General features: G+C 30.1%; 1 protein-coding gene across 1 annotated transcript in view; it reads right to left on the reverse strand.

The window, feature by feature from the left end:
- Window positions 1-22,029, reverse strand: part of ca4a (carbonic anhydrase IV a) — a 56,320-nt gene that overhangs the window by 22,514 nt on the left and 11,777 nt on the right. The window contains exons 2-3 of the mRNA XM_056452474.1: window positions 5,222-5,266; window positions 3,998-4,162 (exon numbers count right to left, since the gene is read on the reverse strand). Coding sequence (XP_056308449.1) covers window positions 3,998-4,162; window positions 5,222-5,266 — 210 coding nt within the window. The remainder of the gene's footprint in view (window positions 1-3,997; window positions 4,163-5,221; window positions 5,267-22,029) is intronic.

The raw sequence follows: 22,029 nt of genomic DNA on the forward strand, positions 1-22,029 counted from the left end.
AAAATGCTGATTCATTAACAAACACATGAAGTGACTAAGTGACTCTCTTTCTGAATGAATCATCGCATCACTGTCTCAAATCATTCATTCAGAAACGGATTCATTCAAAATGCTGATTCATTTACAAGGACATCGAGTGACTAATGACTCTCTTTTACAAATGAATCATTGAATCGCTGACTCAAATTATTCATTCAAAATGATGATTCATTTATAAGGACAGCAAGTGACTAAGTGACTCTCTTTATGAATGAATCATTGAATTATTGACTCAAATGATTCATTCAGAATCTAATTCATTTAAAATGCAGATTCATTTACAAGGACAGCAAGTGACTAAGTGACTCTCTTTATGAATGAATCATTGAAATATTGACTCAAATGATTCATTCAGAAACTGATTCATTCAAAATGCTGATTCATTTACAGGATAGCAGTGACTCTCTTTTAAGAATGAATCACTGAATTATTGACTCAATGATTCAGTCAATATACTGATTCATTTACAAGGACAGCAAGTGACCGTGTGACTCTCTTAAGAATGAATCATTGAATCACTGACTTAAATCATTCATTCAGAAACAGATTCATTCAAATGCTGATTAATTTACAAACACATGAAGTGACAAAGTGACTCTCTTTAGAATGAATCATTGACTCAAATGATTCACACAGAAACAGATTCATTCAAAAGCTGATTCATTTACAGGGACAACAAGTGACTAATGACTCTCTTTATGAATGAATCATTGAATTATTGACTCAAATGATTCATTCAGAAACCAATTCACTCAAAATGCTGATTCATTAACAAACACATGAAGTGACTAAGTGACTCTTTTTATGAATGAATCGTTGAAATCATTGACTGAAATGATTCATTCAGAAACAGATTCTTTTCAAAATGCTGATTCAATAACAAACACATGAAGTGACTAAGTGACTCTCTTTATGAATTAATCATTGAATCACTGACTCAAATGATTCATTTAGAAACAGATTCATTCAAAATGTTGATTCATTAACAAACACATGAAGTGACTAAGTGACTTTCTTTATGAATTAATCATTGAATCACTGACTCAAATGATTCATTTAGAAACAGATTAATTCAAAATGTTGATTCATTAACAAACACATGAAGTGACTAAGTGACTTTCTTTACGAATGATCATTGAACTCAAATAGTTCATTCATTCATGATTCATTCAAACAGATTCATTTAAACCATTACAACGGTTGTTTCTCAATATGCATTCTTATGTGATATTGTGTCCTTGTGTTCTCATGTAGCATCATCATCAATCGCCAAAGTTCAAGAGGGATTCACTCAGAAACATTCCTTCAAAATGCTGGTTCATTTACAAGGATACCAAGTGACTAAGTGACTCTAATTTAGGAATGAATCATTGTATCACTGACTTAAATGATTCATTCAGAGACAGATTTATTTAAAATGCTGCTTCACTAACAAACACATGAAGTAAATAAGTGACTCTTCATTTATGAATGAATCATTGAATCACTGACTAAAATGATTTATTCAGAAGCTGATTCATTCATTCACTATTCATCTAAACCATTACAAACACAGCAAGTGACTAACTGACTCTCTCATTGAATGATCATTGAATCACTTACTCAAATGATTCATTCATTCACGTTTCATTCAAACAAATTCATTCATTTACGATTCAATCAAACAGATTTATTCAAACCATTACAAAGGTTTCTCTATGCTTTTCTCAGTGTTCTTGTGTTCTTGTGTTCTCGTGTAACATCCTCATCCACCGCCAAAGTTCAAGAGGAATTCACTCAGAAACATTTATTCAAAATGCTGATTCATTTACGAGGACTATGACTGAGTGACTCTCTTTTACAAATGAATCATTGAATCACTGACACAAATGATTCATTCACAAACAGATTCATTCAAAATACTGATTCATTAACAAACATAAAGTGACTAAGTTACTTTCTTCATAAATGAATCATTGACTCAAATGATTCACTCAGAAACAGAATCATTCAAAACGCTGATTCATTAATGAACACAGAAAGTGTCTCTCTTTATGAATGAATTATTAAATCACTGACTCAATTTATTCATTCAGAAGCTGATTCATTCATTCACTGTTCATTCAAATCATTACATACACAGCAATTGACTAACTGACTCTCTCTTTGAATTAATCATTGAATCACTGACTCATGATTCACTCAGAACCAGATTCATTCATTCAAACCATTACAATCACAGCGATTAAGTGACTCTTATGACAGAATCCTTATTTCCCTGACTCAATGATTCATTTAGTTACGATTCATTCAAACAGATTCATTCATTCACGATTCGTTCAAACTGATTCATTTATTCAAACAACTACTACCACAGCCAGTGACTAAGTGACTCTCTTTATGAATGAAGCATTGTATGACTGACTCAAATTATTCATTCAATCACAATTCATTCAAACAGATTCATTCATTCACAATTCATTCAAACAGATTCATTCATTCAAACCATTACAAACCACATCAAATGACTAAGTGACTCTTTTTGTGAATGAATCATTAAATCACTGACTGAAATGATTCACTCAGAAACAGATTCACTCAAATGCTGATTCATTAATGAACACAGCAAGGGACTCTCTTTATGAATGAATAATTGAATCATTGACTCAAACGACTTCAAGCCATTACAAATACAGCAAGTGACTAATTTACTCTCTCTATGGATTAATCAATGAATCACTGACTCATAATTCACTCAGAACAGATTTATTTATTCAAACCATTATAACCACAGCAAGTGACTACATGACTCTCTAGATGAATGAATCATTGGATCACTGCTTTAAACAATTCATTCATTCACAATTCATTCAAACAGATTCATTTACTCATGATTCATTTAAAAAGATTAATTTATTCAAACCATTACAAACACCACAAGTGACTGACTCTTTCTATGAATGAATCATTGAATCACTCACTCGTGATTTACTCAGAAACAGATTCATTCATTCAAACCATTACAACCACATCAAGTGACTAAGTGACTCTCTTAATGAATGAATCATTTGATCACTGATTTAAACAATTCATTCATTCACAATTCATTCAAACAGATTCATTTACTCGTGTTTATTTAAAAAGATTAATTCATTCAAACCATTACAAACACCACAAGTGACTGACTCTTTCTATGAATGAATCATTGAATCACTCACTCATGATTTACTCAGAAACAGATTCATTCATTCAAACCATTGCAACCACATCAAGTGACTAAGTGACTCTCTTAATGAATGAATCATTGTATCACTGACTCAAATGATTCATTAATTCACAATTCATTCAAACAGATTCATTTGTTCACGATTCATTCAAAAAGATTCCTTCATTCAAATAATTACAAACACAGCAAGTGATTGACTCTCTCTATGAATAAATCATTGAACCAGACTCAAATGATTAATTCAGAAACAGATTCATTTAAACAATTACAACCACAGCAAGTGACTCTCTTTATGAATGAATCATTGTATCACTGACTCAAACGATTCATTCATTCACAATTCATTCAAACAGATTCATTTATTCATGATTCATTTAAAAAGATTCATTCATTCAAACCATTCCAAACACCACAAGTGACTGACTCTTTCTATGAATGAATCATTGAATCACTCAATCACAATTCACCCAGAAACAGATTCATTTCTTCAAACCATTACAACCACAGCAAGTGACTGAGTGAGTCTCTTTATGAATGGATCATTGTATCACTGAATCAGTTGATTAATTAATTCACAATTTATTCAAACAGATTAAAAAAGATTAATTCATTCAAACCATTACAAACACCGTGAGTTGAATCACAGACTCAAATGATTCACTCAGAAACAGCCTCATTCAAAACACTGATTCATTTACAGACACAGCAAGTGACTAATGACTCTCTTTGTAAATGAATCATTGAATCACTGACCCGAGTGTCCATTGTTCTTCAGTGTGCCATCGAACACGGTCTGGTATCCAGTGAATCTAAAAGGCGTGAGTCTCTCGTCCAGCTTGGTTTTCTTGGTCACTATGTTTATGGGTGACTGTCTGTTGCTCCCGCAGTCTGCATTGACTTCTCTCCATTTCTCTGGACCTGAGAAAAACATGCAGACGCGAGATTTATTTATTCATTTATTTATTTATTTATTTATTTATTTATTTATTTATTTATTTATTTATTTATTTACTTATTTACTTATTTAATCATTTATTTATTCATTCATTCATTCATTCATTTATTTATTTATTTACTTATTTAATCATTTATTCATTCATTCATTTATTTATTTATTTATTTATTTACTTATTTAATCATTCATTCATTCATTTATTTATTTATTTATTTACTTATTTAATCATTTATTCATTCATTCATTTATTTATTTATTTATTTATTTACTTATTTAATCATTCATTCATTCATTTATTTATTTATTTATTTACTTATTTAATCATTTATTCATTCATTCATTTATTTATTTATTTACTTATTTAATCATTCATTCATTCATTTATTTATTTATTTATTTACTTATTTAATCATTCATTCATTCATTCATTTATTTATTTATTTACTTATTTAATCATTTATTTATTCATTCATTCATTCATTTATTTATTTATTTATTTATTTACTTATTTAATCATTCATTCATTCATTTATTTATTTATTTACTTACTTATTTAATCATTTATTTATTCATTTTTTTAATTCATTTATTTATTTATTTATTTACTTATTTACTTATTTAATCATTTATTTATTCATTCATTCATTTATTTATTTATTTATTTATTTATTTATTTATTTATTTATTTATTTATTTATTTATTTATTTAATTAAACCTGTCCAATGTATGACCGGGTCACCAAAAATGTGAATTTAATGCGTCCTTCCTGCAAGTTATTTACAAATTACGGTTGAATCCCTGTGAATCCCTGCAAATAATGCAATATGAAATAACTAATGTATGCACATCTAGGACGCCCTCAGCAAGAAAAAATAGGGCGTAAACTCGAACAACTTTGAAAAGGCATTCACGATCAAAATAAAATAAGAAGGAAAGATATAAGAATGCATATACTATAATAAAATATTAAGACTTTCCCTAAATGAGAGAGCAGAACTGAACTTTAATAAAACATGCTCACCTTTACAGTGGGCATCACAGCTCACTTGTGTCTGGTAGCACCAGTCTGGCAGAGAGGAAAACACAAATATTAAATCAACACACATCATTTTGCACCAAAACATCATTTTTGGCAACCTCTGTTAATCATTATGCAACATATGATCAATGTTAGACCAGATCAGATTTATTTCTGTACCTCTGTAAAACACTGGATGATAATAATTATTGTAATTAATAATAATAATAATAGTTGTAGTATAGTAGAAGTAAGATTAGTTATAGTAATAGTAATTATTAGTAGTATTTATATATATTTTGTTTTTGAAAGACATTTCTGCTCATTGAGGCTGTTTATTTGATAGAAAAATAGCAAAAACACTAAGTGAAGTTTATACATTTCGAGAGGATCACGTGCTTATGATTGTTCACAGCTGTTCCAACTTTAGCTCATGACTAATTATCCTATCAGACGATCCTTACCTCACTATAAATAACCAGACTTTCATCTCAATATCTTCGTCTTGTAGAAACGCTGTTCACCCAACCCTACTTTCCCTCCTTTCAAACGGCCGACACGGTGGCCAGTGATTAGCGCTGTTGCCTCACAGCAAGAATGCCCCTGGTTTAATTCCCTTCCAAACCAGGCGACATTTCTGTGCTGAGTTTTGCTCGTTCTCCCCCTGCTCGCGTGGGTTTTCCCCGGGTCCTCCGGTTTCCTCCGACAGTTCAAAAACAAGCACCCTAAACAATTAATCCTAAATATTTTAGCCAAGCTCTGAGTACACCTTCTCAGTATCCATATCTGACACTTAGCTACACTAAGCAGGAGGGGGAGTCATCAAGATCTACCTGAGCTCAAACTCCCCTCTCGCCCTGCAACGGGAGGGAGCCCAGGGCTCGAGGATCTTATGAGCTCAGGGCTCTCTCCCGGGACAGCATGCCAAACAAGCTTTATTATCAATCATCAGCTAAGTGTGAACTCTTGAAACATATTTTGAAATATTTGTACAATATAAAATAAGCATTTTCTGTGTGAATATAAATGTAAAATGTCATTTAATTCTGTGATCCAAAGCTGAGTTTTAGGTCTGCAATGTTGCATGATGCTTCAGAAATGATCCTTCAGCTCTTCAGTGTTTGGACTTTCAGCAGTGAATATTAATCCACACTGAGCTGAACTAAACTGAACTTCTACTCTGAAAACTGGACTGACACTGTTTACATTTACTAACATCTATGTTAAGCAGCTTTGACACAATCTATATTGTAAAAGCACTAGAGAAATGAAGATGAGTTATTATTATTCAATCATTCATTTTCTTTTCGGCTAGTCCCTTTATTAATCCATGGCCGCCACAGCGGAATGAACCACCAACTTATCCGGCACGTTTTACACAGCGGATGCTCTTCCAGCCGCAACCCATCTCTGGAAACATCCACACACACTCATTGACACTCATACATTACGGACTGTGGGGGAAACCGGAGCACCAGGAGGAAACCCACGCAAACAGAACAAGCAAACTCCACACAGAAACTCCAGTGATGGGTTGCATCCACTGTGTAAAACATATACTGGAATAGTTGGCGGTTCATTCCGCTGTGGCGACCCCAGATTAGTAAAGGGACTAAGCCGAAAAAAAATGAATGAATGAATGTTTGAGGTAACGTCATACTACTACTTCTAATAATAATAATAATTTATTAATAATAATAGTTTTATTTATAGGACACATTCAATTGATAACATTTAAATGTATGATGTTATAAATTATTTAATTTCAAACTAAATGTAAGTTTTTGTTCATTTAAAAATCCTAAAAATAAAAGATGATATAATTTCCACAGAAATATGAAACAGCAAAATCATTTCAACACTTAATAATTGGATCGTGTGACTTTGAAGACTGCAGTAATGATGCTAAAAAATCAGCTTTGAATTTCATAAATAAATTACATTTTAAAACACACACACACTAAAAATGGTTATTTTAAAGGACAAAAATATTTCATATTTTTCCTGTACTTTTAATAAAGCAATTGCACATTTTAACAGCTTTTAATCATCCTGAACTTTTGACCTCTTCTGTATTAAACTGCTTATTAATTTAATGACTTCATTGTATTGACTGGTCCAGCAGGAAAGCCTCTCCCTGACGCTCACAATGAATGAGCACCCATTATTTTCAATTGTTTTGAGAATTTCTAATGATGACAAAACTATCTTCATATTGTGACGGGATGTTTTGAAGTCTAACAGGCGACTTCTGCGAGTCACGACCAGCAATCAGATCCTGTTATTAGAGGAATTAAAGAGAAAGGTCACTGATGACCCAAGTGTTGACTCTTATTTTGTTATAAAATATTTCCCAAGTGCTGTTTAATGGAGAATATATTTATATATGCATTTGAATTCCTGTCATTTTCGTTTTCTTTTTCAAAGATTTCCCAAATGATGTTGAACAGATTCAGGAATTTCTCACAGTATTTCCTATAATACTTTTTCTTCCGGAGAAAGTCTTATTTGTTTTATTTCAGCTAGAATAAAAGCAGTTTTTAATAGTTTTAAAGCCATTTTAAGGTCAATATTATTAGCCCCCTTCAGCAATATTAGTTTTACATTGTTGCATTGTTATACAATGACTTGCCTAATTACCCTAACTTTACCCTAATTAACCTAGTTAAGCCTTTAAATGTCACTTTAAGCTGAGTACCTTGGGAATTCTATAATAATATATAATAATTCTAATAGATATGTATCCATATACAATAATTCTAATAGTTCAGGAGGGCTAATAATTCAGACTTCTGTATATAACTGTATATAAAAAATAAATTAATTAATTAATTAGTTAATTATTCTTTTTTTTACATGTTTATTTAAAATTATTAGGATGAATATATTATTTTTAGCTGCTGTATTTATAAACTGGCTTAATTAATTGTCTTTTAGTTTAGACTTAATGCTTAAATGTTGAATGAACTGCTTTCTAATGCTTAATAAATGATTATATCATTATTTTAAAGTGTAGCCAAAAAAGTTATAGAAAATACTGTGAATATTCCTGACTAAGAGCACTTGGGAAATGTTTTAAAAATAATAAAAATTTCACAGGAGGGCTAATAATTTCGCCTTCCGCTGTTTTTGTTGTTGTTGTTTTGGTCTTAGATGTTTCTCCTAAAACTCCTTAAGATAAAGAAAAGCCAATTATTGTCATACAACTTCAAAATAAAAGTCTCATGCAGATGTTTTGTTTCTTGGCAAATATGAGCAGATTTAAGATTTGGTTGGGATCTCTTTGAAATATTAGCTAAATAATCAATATAAAGCTGGCCTTTCAGTTGTTGAATATCGCTGCTGATATTTCTGTCCTGCAGAGAAGTTATTCATTCATAAAATGATTTGATGGCGTTTTGTTTCCTTCTTCCTCAGATGCGGCTCTTATATTGACTCTGATGACTAAACATGATGACTGTGAGTGACTCTGTCTTTCAAATAATAAAACTCTTCCCTGCTCAGTGTTATTGGATATATTTGACAGGTTAGTGTGCAGTGGAATAAGTTCAGGGTTAATTATTAATTCTTATAAATCAGAATATCAGACTGTTTGCATTTCACTTACACAGTTAGACAATATAAAGTATATTTCTGCCTGAATTGATTTCAAATATATCTCTTTTTATATTTTTGTGTTTTTAAACCTAAAAAACACATTAAATAGTGTGTATGTATATATATATATATATATATATATATATATATATATATATATATATATATATATATACTGTATATTTATTCATTTTCCTTCGGCTTACACCCTTTATTCATCAGGGGTCACCACAGCGGAATGAATTGCCAACTATTCCAACATATGCCCTTCCAGCTGCAACCCAGTACCGGGAAACACCCACCCACCCACTCTCACATTCACACATACACTATGATCAATTTAGTTCATCAATTCCCCTATAGTGCATGTGATTGCACTGTGGGGGAAACCGAAGCACCCGGAGGAAACCCACGCCAACATGGGCAGCACATGCAAACTCCAAACAGGAATGCCAACTGACCCAGCTGAGACTCCAACCAGTGACATTCTTGCTGTGAGGGCACAGTGCTAACCACTGAGCCACCATGTCGTTTTATTTATATATATATATATATATATATATATATATATATATATATATATTTTATATATATATATATATATATATATATATATATATATATATATATATTATATATATATATATATATATATATATATATATATATATATATATATATATATATATATATATATATTTATATATATATATTTATATATATATATTTATATATATATATATATATATATATATATATTTATATATATATATTTATATATATATATATATATATATATATATATATATATATATATATATATATATATATATATATATATACATATATATATACATACATATATAGCCATATTTGTTTATTGATTAATTTATTTATTTATTTAACATATATTTATTTAAATTCTTTTGCATTCATTTGGATATATATATATATATATATATTCTTTCATTCATTTTCTTTTTGGCTTAGTCCATTTATTAATCAGGGGTTGCCACAGCGGAATGAACTGCCAACTATTCCAGCATATGTTTTACGCAGCAGATGCCCTTCCAGTTGCAACCCATCAATGGAAAATACACACGTGCACACACGCACGCACACACACATATATAAATATATATAAATTTAATATTAAATAAAATATTAATTAACAGTTTTATATTAAATTAAACAAGTGATGATGATAATGAACCTTTAATTTATTATTATTTGTCACATGCGCTGTTACATGAAGTGAAATTCCTCTTCTGGGTATATATATATATATATACAGTTGAAGTCAGAATTATTCGCCCCCCTTTGTTTCCTTTTTAAATATTTCCCATATGGTGTTTAACAGAGCAAGGAAATTTTCACAGTATGTCTGATAATATTTTTTCTTCTGGAGAAAGTCTTATTTGTTTTATTTCAGCTAGAATAAAAGCAGTTTTTAATTTTTATGAGCCATTTTATGGTCAATATTATTAGCCCCTTTAATCTATATATTTTTATTCGATAGTCTACAGAACAAACCATCATTATACAATAACTTGCCTAATTACCCTAACTTTACCCTAATTAACCTAGTTAAGCCTTTAAATGTCACTTTAAGCTGTACAGAAGTGTCTTGAAGAATATCTAGTCTAATATTATTTACTGTCATCATGGCAAAGAGAAAATAAATCAGTTATTAGAGATGAGTTATTAAAACTATTATGTGCAGAAATGTGTTGAACAAATCTTCTCTCAGTTAAATTGGGGGAAAATAAACAGGGGGGCTAATAATTCTGACTTCAACTGTATATATATATATATATATATATATATATATATATATATATATATATATATATATATATATATATATATATATATGATTACTAATAAACTACTAAATGCCATTTAATAAACAAGTTTGGATATTTATAATCAATAAATCCATTTATTAATTTTTAATTTCTGACTAAATTAATATGACTTTAATGTCTGAATTTTATTTAAAAATATTAATTTTAAAATCAAATCAAAGCCATAATTAATAAGTGACTTTATGAAGGCAAAAAAAAAAGAAATAAAGATCAGATTAAATAATGAATAATAAGAAAAGAAAATCTTATTTTCTCTTTAAAATATTTGACATACTTTAAAAATCTTTTAAGCATAAACTTGCTTAATTATGAGTATTTTTTTATATGAATAAACTTTGTTTGAATAATTTTGCTTCTCCAGTTGCAGTTAATTTAGAAACAATTAGATATCTGCACAGGAAACCAAGACTAAAATACTAAGAAGGAAAATATTTATTAATAGTTCACGTGTTTGGCACCAAAGCACATTTACAGTCACATTGACAATCAGATTTATGGTGATGTTTATGAATCTCCTCTTCCAGTGTTTGGTTGTTTGCATTGCTCTTTTTGCAAACAGAATTGTTCCAGATTTCTCATCCATCATTTGTTTATTCTGTCGCTCAAACATCAGTAATACACAGAAACGCTTCTCTATTGTTAATCTGCTGCCGGAGAGACACAATATAAGCAGTTTAACTCTCGCTATCTGCACACAGGTTCACATTCTTCATGCTTATTTTATTATTATTCCACAATAGAGCTGCACGTATCCGCCTCTAAATATTTTCACGCTATCAGCAAAATCCCATATATTCGAAAAACACGCAAGCCATTGAAAGCACAGGGTCGGGTCGCAGCATTTCTTGTTATTCCTGAGGAGAGTTGTATCAGATTTTGTATAAGTGAGCGGCAGGTTTTTCTAGGGTTTCCTTCTGCGGGCATATGATAAATCACACACAAAGAGAGCCGGCGGGAGGGCACGATTGTTGTTGTTATTATTAAATTATTATTATTTTTAATATTATTATATTATTACGTTGTTATTATTATTATTATTATTATTATTATCATCATCGTCATCATCATCATCATTACTATTGTTATTATTACATTATTATTACATTATTTTTATTATTATCATCGCCATCATCATCATTATATTATTATTCATTCATTCATTTTCTTTTCAGCTTAGTACATTTGTTAATCATTAAAAAATTATTATTAATAATATTTATTATTACTATTGTTATTATTATTAGATTATTACATCACTATTACTATCATTGTCATCATCATCATTACTATATTATTGTTATTATTAATATGTTATTTTATTATTATTATTACTATTATTGTATTATTACATCATTTTTACTATTATCGTCAACCTCCTACTCCTCCTCTTCCTCATCCTCATCATCGTCATCATCATCATTTTATTATTATTATTATTATATTATTAAATCTTTATTATTATTATTATTATTATTACGTCATTATTATCATTTTTATTATAATATTATAATATTATTAAATTTTTCTTCTTCTTCTTCTTCTTCTTCTTATTATTATTATTATATTATTATTATTAAATCTTTATTATTATTATTATTATCATCATCATTATTATTATTATTAATATTATTATTATTATTATTATTATTATTATTATTATTATTATTATTATTATTATTATCATCATCATCATCATTTTTATTATATTACATCATTATTATAATTAAAATGATCATTGTCAAAATCATCATTATTATTATTCATTTTAGTTTTTTTAAAGACATGCTGTGTTTATTTTGCTAAAAAATCTAGCACAAATTATTATTGTCAAAAATTATTCATATCTTTTGTGGAAAGTGATTCAAATTGATCAAATATTTAAAGATCATTTTAAGGCCAAAGCAATAATAACATTTATTATTATTATTATTGTTATTATTATTATTATTATTATTATTATTATTATTATTATTATTATTATTATTATTATTATTGGGTATTATAATAAATGATAAATTACACACAAAGAGACCCAACATGAGGGCACGATTATTATTATTAATATCATCATCATCATCATCATTATTATTTTATTTAATAATTTTTTATTTTAAAAGACATTTCTGCTCATTAAGGCTGTTTATTTTAATAAAAGAATATCTCAAAAAACTAAAAGTTTGAAAATTATTAGTATATAATGATTAATATTATCATTGGTAAAAATAATTAATATTTTGTTAAAAGACATTCAAATTTATCACGTTTTAATGTAAGAAAACTTTTTTAAAGGCCAAAAAAATAATTTTATTAATTATTATTATTATTATTATTATTATTATTATTATTATTATTATTATTATTATTATTATTATTATTATTATTATTATTATTATTATAACTATTATCACTACTATTAATGGGTATTATTTATTTATTATTATTATTATTATTATTATTATTATAACAGTTATCAATACTATTAATGGGTATTATTTATTTATTTATTATTATTATTATTATTATTATTATTATTATTATTATTATTATTATTATTATTATTATTATCACTACTATAAATGGGTATTATTTATTATTATTATTATTATTATTATTATTATTATTATTATTATTATTATTATTATTATAACTATTATCATTACTATTAATGGGTATTATATATTTATTTATTTCTTCTTCTTCTTCTTCTTCTTCTTCTTATTATTATTATTATTATTATCATTATTATTTATATTATTATTATAACTATTACCACTACTATTAATGGGTATTATTATTATTATTATGATTATTATTATTATTCCAATTAATTTAGGATGCATTAAATTGATAAACGCCTCCACCTCCATGCAGGAGAAAATATTTTGACGCTATCAGCAAAACCCAATATTTATGAAAAACATGCAAGCCATTGAAAGCACAGGGTCGGGTCGCCGCATTTTTTGTTATTCCTGAGGAGAGTTGTGTGAGATTTTGTGTAAGTGAGTTTTTCTGGGGCTTCCTTCTGCGGGTACATGATAAATCACACACAAAGAGAGCCGGCGGGAGGGCACGCATGCACAGCATCCACAAAGCCAGGAATGTTTGAGGTGGACTGATCAAAACACTGAGATCTGTTTATCATCTCCATTGTGTGCTGCTTTTACCCAGAATGCACATGAAGTCATTTCCTCTCAGTAGCATCCTTTAGATCAACACAAACCTTTCAGTGTTTCGAAGCTGGAAACTGGTAACCATTGACTTCCATAGTATTTGTGTTTCCTACTAAAGTCAATGGTTACTGTTTTTTTTCTTTCATTTTCCTTCAGCTTAGTCCTTTTATTGATCAGGGGTCACCACTGTGGAATGAACCACTAACTATGCCAGCATATGTTTTACGCAGTGGATGCCCTTCCAGCTGCAACCCAGTACTGAGAAACACCCATACACACTAACATTCACACACTGTGGGGGAAATCGGAGCACGTGGAGGAAACCCACGCCAACACGGGAAGAACAGGCAAACTCCACACAGGAATGCCAACTGATCCAGACGGGACTCAAACTAGCAACCTTCTTGCTTTGAGACCACAGTGCTAACCACTGAGCCACCGTGCTGCCATTTTGGGTGAACTATCCCTTTAAAATAAATCCTGCTGTCACAATAAGGAAAGTCTTCTCTCTGTCCGTCAGCAGACTGTAAATCTTTTTCCGTGTTCATCTGATTAATAACCTCCACACACTGCAGTGACTCAAGCAGGTTTGATGTCACAGTGGGGTTTTTGTTTTGGTTTGTTTGCGTGCATGAAACCGTTTTTTTTGCTTTGTCTTTATCCCGTGGCGCTGTGAGGTATTACTGACCCACTCCGACTGGGTTACTTTGTTTCTCGCTCCTCTTTTACACATCAAAGCCTGTTTGTTCATTCATCAGCCGACACCGTGAACAGACAGGGATTGTTTTCCACTGCTGATTCACAACACAGAAACACAACTAAAACTAAATAAATATAATAATAATTTTGGCGGTTCATTCTGCTGTGGAGACTTCTGAAATAGAGACTAAGCCGAATAATAATTAATCAGTTTAAAAGAGTAATTAAAAAATACTAAAGAAAACATTAATAATAATAATAATAATAACAATAATGATAATAATAATAATATTAAAGAGCCCCTATTATGGGTTTTTGAAAATGCCCTTCCATGTAGTGTGTAACACAGCTCTAAGTGAAGTGAAATATCCAGCTAAGGCTTAAATCTGTAAGTGTACAGTGTTTAAAACTGTTGATTCATCTATAAAAGAGTCGACTCATAGTGCTTCAAACGAGTCGTCTTGATAACGAGTCATTAGGTGTTTCGTGATGACGCAGCTACGAAACACAAGTAGTTGGGCGCGCAAACCCGGGAGATTTGAAACCTGCGACCCCGCCCACTAACAGAAAAAAAGCCCCACACACACAAACACACACACACACACGCACACACACACACACACACACACACACACACACACACACACACACACACACACACACACACACACACACAGAGACACACACAGACACCGGTGGAATGAAGTCAGGCTGTGCAGATGGATACTATCGACAGCCTACCCAAAGATGAAAGCTCAGCATTATATCCCAGAGTGCTTCTGGAAATTACATGCTTAAAAAGAAGACTTCATCAGTTTGTTAAAGGAAGGATCAGTAAAGACTGTCAGAACATGGATCAGTGCATCATGAATCAGTTTCTTCCCCCATTTCACCAGTGTAAGTACGTGCGATTAAAACTGTTGCCTCGTTTACTCTAGCTTGCACATTATGTATTTAGTTGTGTTTTGTTACTTGTAACCGCGTGTACTGTATCAGGTTAACTCTTTATTTTCTCATATCGCGTTTAAAGCCACGTTGAAAACGCGACCAGGATCGCCAGGTATTCCTACACACATGCAACGGTCAAGTTTCAAAATAGTTCAGCTCAGGTTCAAGGGAGCTGTCTAAATTGCACCCAGCAAGCTGAACTGGTGCTCTAATCTAGGCGAACGGTGAGGGTTGTGTGTGTGTGTGTGTGTGTGTGTGTGTTGCGTGTGTGTGTTGCGTAGGGCCGGTTCAGCAAGCTCAACTGTCGCTCTAGGTTAAGGACGATCACCTCTCCCTCAACCCGAAAGTGAAAACAAAAGTGACCCGTTAGCAAAGTGAGGACGTGGGGTGTCGCAGATATAACTTAGGACGCGGGTGGTGAGGGAGGTGTCGCGGACGTCTCCCTCTCTATTGGTGTTGTGTCTTCCAAGGAGGAGGAGGAGGTGTTTGTGTTTGTGTGTGCATCTGTGTGAAAAGAGCAGGTAGAGGGTGACGTGCTCCTCGCCAGTTCTTGGAGTTTTTGCTCAATAAAATAGTTTGTTGTCTGTATTTTCTAGTCCATCGTCTGTATTTACATTCACCCACTGGCAGCCAAAATCCACACCTTACACTATGAAGCGTGTGTGCACTGTGACGACTTTTATATTGTTGATTAGCTGCTGGGCATTTCACTCTGTCTCGCGCTGAAGCCTGTCAGTGTCGACCAATCGCAGCAGGCTGTCATCGGTCCAATCAGCGCAGATTAGCTTCGCGCTGAGGAGGGGTTTGGGTACAAATGAATCGCTGAACGATTCATATGGGAGTCGCTGGGATAATTAGGTAAAAATAAATGCAGATTACAAGACCATGACAGTGTTTTTTGACCTTGCATGCATATTAGACTGTTGTTGGAGACCCTTAAAACCTAAATATGACCCTATTTCATGTATAATATGGGCTCTTTAATAATAATAATAATAATAATGCTAATAATATTAATGCTAATAATAATAATGCTAATAAGAATAATGCTAATAATAATAATGCTAATAATGCTAATAATAATAATGCTAATAATGCTAATAATAATAATGCTAATAATAATAATAATAATAATAATAATAATAATGATAATGATAATGATAATGATAATAATAATAATGATAATAATAATCACAATAATAATGACAATAAACAAATAACAAAATAAAAATTATAATGATGATGATTCTAATAATTAAATAATAATAATAATATTCATAAATGTAATAATAGATTAATTATAATAATTATTATTATTATAAAAAAATTTATAATAATAATAATAATAATAATAAAGGTTTAATAATAACAATAATAATAATAATATAACATCGATAGTAATAAAACAAATAACAGTGTGAAAATTTAAATAATAATAATAATAATAATACACATTACATTTAAAATTTTTAAAAATAAATAATAATTAGAATAATAAATGTAATAATTAAAAATAATTATTATTATTACAATAATTAATTCTAAAAATATAAAACATGCAAAATATGTATTATTTAAATAACTTCATTAATTAAATAATTTTCTAAAATCTTTTCTGGTTCATCAAAACACCATTATTTTAAGAAGAAATACATTTAGTGAGACTTTTAACATTGCAGCCCAATGCAGTCTGATTGGAAATATGTTCCCAGAGCTACCTTTTTGAGAACCAACAAATATGTAGCCTAGACTACGTCTTCTTGCAGTTTTTATTTTCACAAAACCACTGGAGGGCGCTGTGTACATTTCTGACAATCTCAAATACTTTACTGGGGCACGTTTTCTCATACCTGCCGTTTCTGGTTTATCCACCAGAAGGCGATGAATATATTACTGCAAATATTAATGTCCTTGTTGCACATCATGCATGATATATCCGCTTCTTACAGACTGACCAACACAGCCCTTCCCTAAACACAACCCATATTGTTTTCAAAAGCAAACTAAAAGAGAAAAGCCATCGCAAATGCATGCAGTTTTACACTGCTTTTTTTTTTGGGGGGGGGGGGGGGGGGGGGTTGTGTCATTTTCCACAAACACGCACAGATGAAGTCAGAATTTTCAAGAGTTCACACTTAGCTCACGATTTATACATAGCTTGCTTGGCGTGCTGTCCCGGGAGAGAGCCCTGAGCTCAAGGGATCCTCGACCCCAGGGCTCCCTCCTTTCACAGGGCGAGGGGAGACTGAGCTCAGGTCAATCTGAAACTCCCCCGCTGCTGAGGCCAAGGTGAACTTCCTGAGAGTAAGACATTAGAAAAAAGATTTAGGCTTATTTTATCTATAATATAGAGCACATTTGGATGGTGGGAGGAACCCGGGGGAAACCCACGCGGACACGGGGAGAATATGCAAACTCTGCACAGAAACACCAGATGGCCCAGTGAAGATCCCAACGCCATTGGTATTCTTGCTGTGAGGCAACAGTTCTAGTCACTGGGCCACCGTGCTGCCCATTCTGGATAAAGGTGGAAGAAGGGGAGGAGGGGGGTTTCTTCCAGATGAAGATAGTTGTAGAGAGGAAATGAGGACATATATAGTGACTTGAGATCCTTTGATTGGAGGATTATGATTAGATAATGTGGACCAGCTGAGTCAATCATGAGCACATGCTCCTCTCGAAATGAGTTTATATAGGAATATTATAGGAAATATTATAGGAAATACTGTGAGAAATTCCTGAATCTGTTCAACAACATTTGGGAAATATTGGAAATGTTTTTAACTTCAACTGTACTTGTCGGTTCTCAAAAATGTAGCTCTGGGCACATTTTCCCAATAAGTCAAATGAGAAAGAACTTAAATATCACCTGAGGGCTAATATGTGAGTCTTCAACTCTATATAGGGCTGTAATGCTTTTATTGTAGTTTTGTAACCAAAGCCTAACAGCTTGTCAGTGTCAAAATGAACAACCAATCAGAAGTAAGTAGGCGGGCTTCACCCTTCACAGCGGCTAAGAATGAAGTGCAGAATTGTTGGTATCATGCAAGTAGTTAAACATTTACAATCTGACATTCGTTTTACAATGGAGCTTTTAAATAATAGATAGTAACATCCAGTGATGCAAAGTTAATAGAAAATATGAAGTGCCGTTTACCAGATTCATAATTCATTGAATGCAAAACAAAAGAAAGATTGAAATTGAGATTGATGGTTCCACTGAACATTTTAATTCAACAAAAGGTTCTTTATAAGGCTTTTTATTTTGATTTTAGATTGTTTAATAATATGGCATCACTGTAAAAACCTCTTTTTTTAGTTTGTCTTGCCACCTGTATTTTTAATAGAGTATATTATTAAGAGTTAATGTGTGCATATTTTTGTAAAAAATATATATATATATATATATATATATATATATATATATATATATATATATATATATATATATATATATATATATATATATATATATATATATTATTTAAAATAATTCTGATTGATTACTCTGCATTAAATTAATTAATTTGTTATTTGATTATCTTTTTTGTTAAATAGTTTAGTTTTTAATAAATACAGACAATTAAATAATTAAATAAATAAATAAATAAATAACGTCTAAAAGAATGTTCAAGAAATCACTTTGCAGTGTTTTATTCCAGAAACCTTTTCATACTTTATTTTAAGGCACAATTCTCACTGTTAACAAAATATCAATATGATTTTACCTCAATAAACCTCTAATTTACTGCTTATTAATAGCTATCAAGGTAGTAGTTGATCTAAAAAATATACTGTAAAATTTACAGTACTTCCTGGTAATTTTGGTTGCCATTAAGATTGTAAATTTACAAACACACAGTAAATAATAACTACAATTGTCATGGACAAATACAGCACAATTGTAATTATTAATATATCTTGTAAATGTACAGTCTTAATGGCAACTAAAATTACCGGTAAGTACTGTAAATTTTACAGCATATATTTTTACTGTGTGTCTTTAGGAATTGGATAAGATTATGAATGTATATCTTAATAATAAACAGGTAATAAACCAGTTAATAGTGAGAATTGGCACTTAAACTAAACTCTTTTAATTCAAGGCATAATTCTCACTGTTAACATAATATTGACTATGATTTTAGCTCAATGAACTCCAAATTTACCGCTAATTAAAAGTTATCAAGATGGTAGTTAATATATAAAATATACTTTAAGATTTACAGTAACTTACTGGAAATGTTGGTTGCCATTAAGACTGTAAATTTACAAATGCAATGTAATTTAATAACTACAATTATAATGAACAAATATTGCAACAAATATGGCAACCAAAATTCCCAGTAAGTTACTGTAGATTTTACAGTACATTTTCACAGTGTGACTTAAGGAATTGGATAGGATTATGAATGTATATCTTAATAATAAGCAGGTAATAAACCAGTTAATAGTGTAGAATTGGCACTTAAACTAAACTATTATAATTATTTTAAGGCACAATTTAATATTAACAAAATAATAACTATGATTTTAGCTCAATAAACCTCTATATTATTGCTTATTTATAGCTATCAAGGTAGTAGTTGATATACAAAAATATTGTAAAATCAGTAATTTACCGGCAATTTTGGTTGCCATTAAGACCATATATTTACAAACACACTGTAAATTAATAACTACAGTTGTAATGTAAAAATACTGCTTAATTTTAATTGTTTACTACAGTGCGCTTGTGAGTGGCCAGACTTAATGACAAACAAGATTGCTGGTAAATTACTGTAAATTTTACAGTAAGTATTTTACAGTGTGTCTTTAGGAATTGGATATGATTATGAATGTATATCTCAATAATAAGCAGATAATAAACCAGTTAATAGTGAGAATTGGCACTTACACTAAATTATTATAATTTTTAAGGCACAATTCTCACTGTTAATAAAATGTCAACTATGATTTTATCTCAATAAATCCCAAATTTACTGTTTATGTATTACTTTTATTTACATCAGGCTTTTTAATTTTCAGTCTTACTGGCAGCCAAATCCCTAATTTACAGCTGATTAATAGTTATTAAGGTAGTAGTTCATCTGTAAAACTATACTGTAAAATTTATTTATTTATTTGGCAACCAAAATTGCCAGCAAGTTACTCTAGATTTTACAGCATTTTTTATAGATCAACTACTACCTTAACAACTGGTCATATGCAGTAAATTAGGAATATATATATATATATATATATATATATATATATATATATATATATATATATATATATATATATATATATATATATATATTTTTTTTTTTTTTTTTTTATAATAAGCAGGTAATAAATCAGTTAATAATGAGAATTGGCACTTTTAATAATTATTATAATTAATGTATTAACTATAATAATTGTTTAATAATTATTATAATTATTTTAAGGCATAATTCTCACTGTTAACAAAACACAAACTATGATTTTAGCCCAATAAACCCCTAATTTATTGCATATTTATTACTATCAATGTAGTAGTTGATATATGAAAAATATACACTAACTTACTGGAAATTTTAGTTGCCATTAAAACTGTGAATTTACAGAGACAATAATAATTAATTATTGCAATTATTTACTACAGTGCGCCTGTAAATGTACAGTCTTAATGGCAACTAAAATTGCCAGCTACTGTAAATTTTACAGTCATTCTTTTACAGCGTGTCTTTAGGAAATGGATAGTATTGTGAATGTATATCTTAATAATAAGCAGGTAATAAACCAGTTAATAGTGAGAATTGGCACTTAAACTAAACTATTATAATTATTTTAGGGCACAATTTAATATTAACAAAATATCAACTATGATTTTAGCTCATTAAACCTCTAATTTACTGTCAAGGTAGTTGATCTATAAAAACACTGTAAAATGTACAGTAACTTACTGGAAATTCTGGTTGCAATCAAGACTAAATTTACAAACACACTGTAAATTAACAGTTAAGGTAGACAGTAATTCACTGGTAATTTTGGTTGCAATAAAGACTGTACATTTACAAGCACACTAAATTTTAATGTAAAAATATTGCATAATTGTAATTAATAAACAGCCATCTTAATAATAAACAGGTAATAAACCACTAGTTAACAATGAGAATTGGTACTTAACCTAAGGTGTTACCCTCCTGTCTTTTCTACAAATAAATATTGTCATTATGTTATGTTATGTCAATGTTCCGGATGTTTATGCAGCTTCCTTAAGAGATATAATTATAGTGTTTTAATGCAGCATGTAAATCGGCTTCATTAGTCGAAATGAAGGTGTATTTGAGGAAGCACACTGACATTTATTGACCTTTAGTTAGATAGAAGCCATTGAAATGATGCATTAATTAAGAGTTAATTACAGTTCACTTCAGCTCAGGTTATTCAAGAGGGACTGACGCTGTGATAAGCCTGTTATCAAGAGCACACAAATCAATGAAACCTTTTAGCCCTGCTTTAACCCCATGACCACTGAATAACTGATGGATAATTATTTTCT

This window comes from Danio aesculapii, unplaced genomic scaffold (assembly GCF_903798145.1).
Source record: "Danio aesculapii unplaced genomic scaffold, fDanAes4.1, whole genome shotgun sequence".
Classification (NCBI taxonomy): domain Eukaryota; kingdom Metazoa; phylum Chordata; class Actinopteri; order Cypriniformes; family Danionidae; genus Danio; species Danio aesculapii.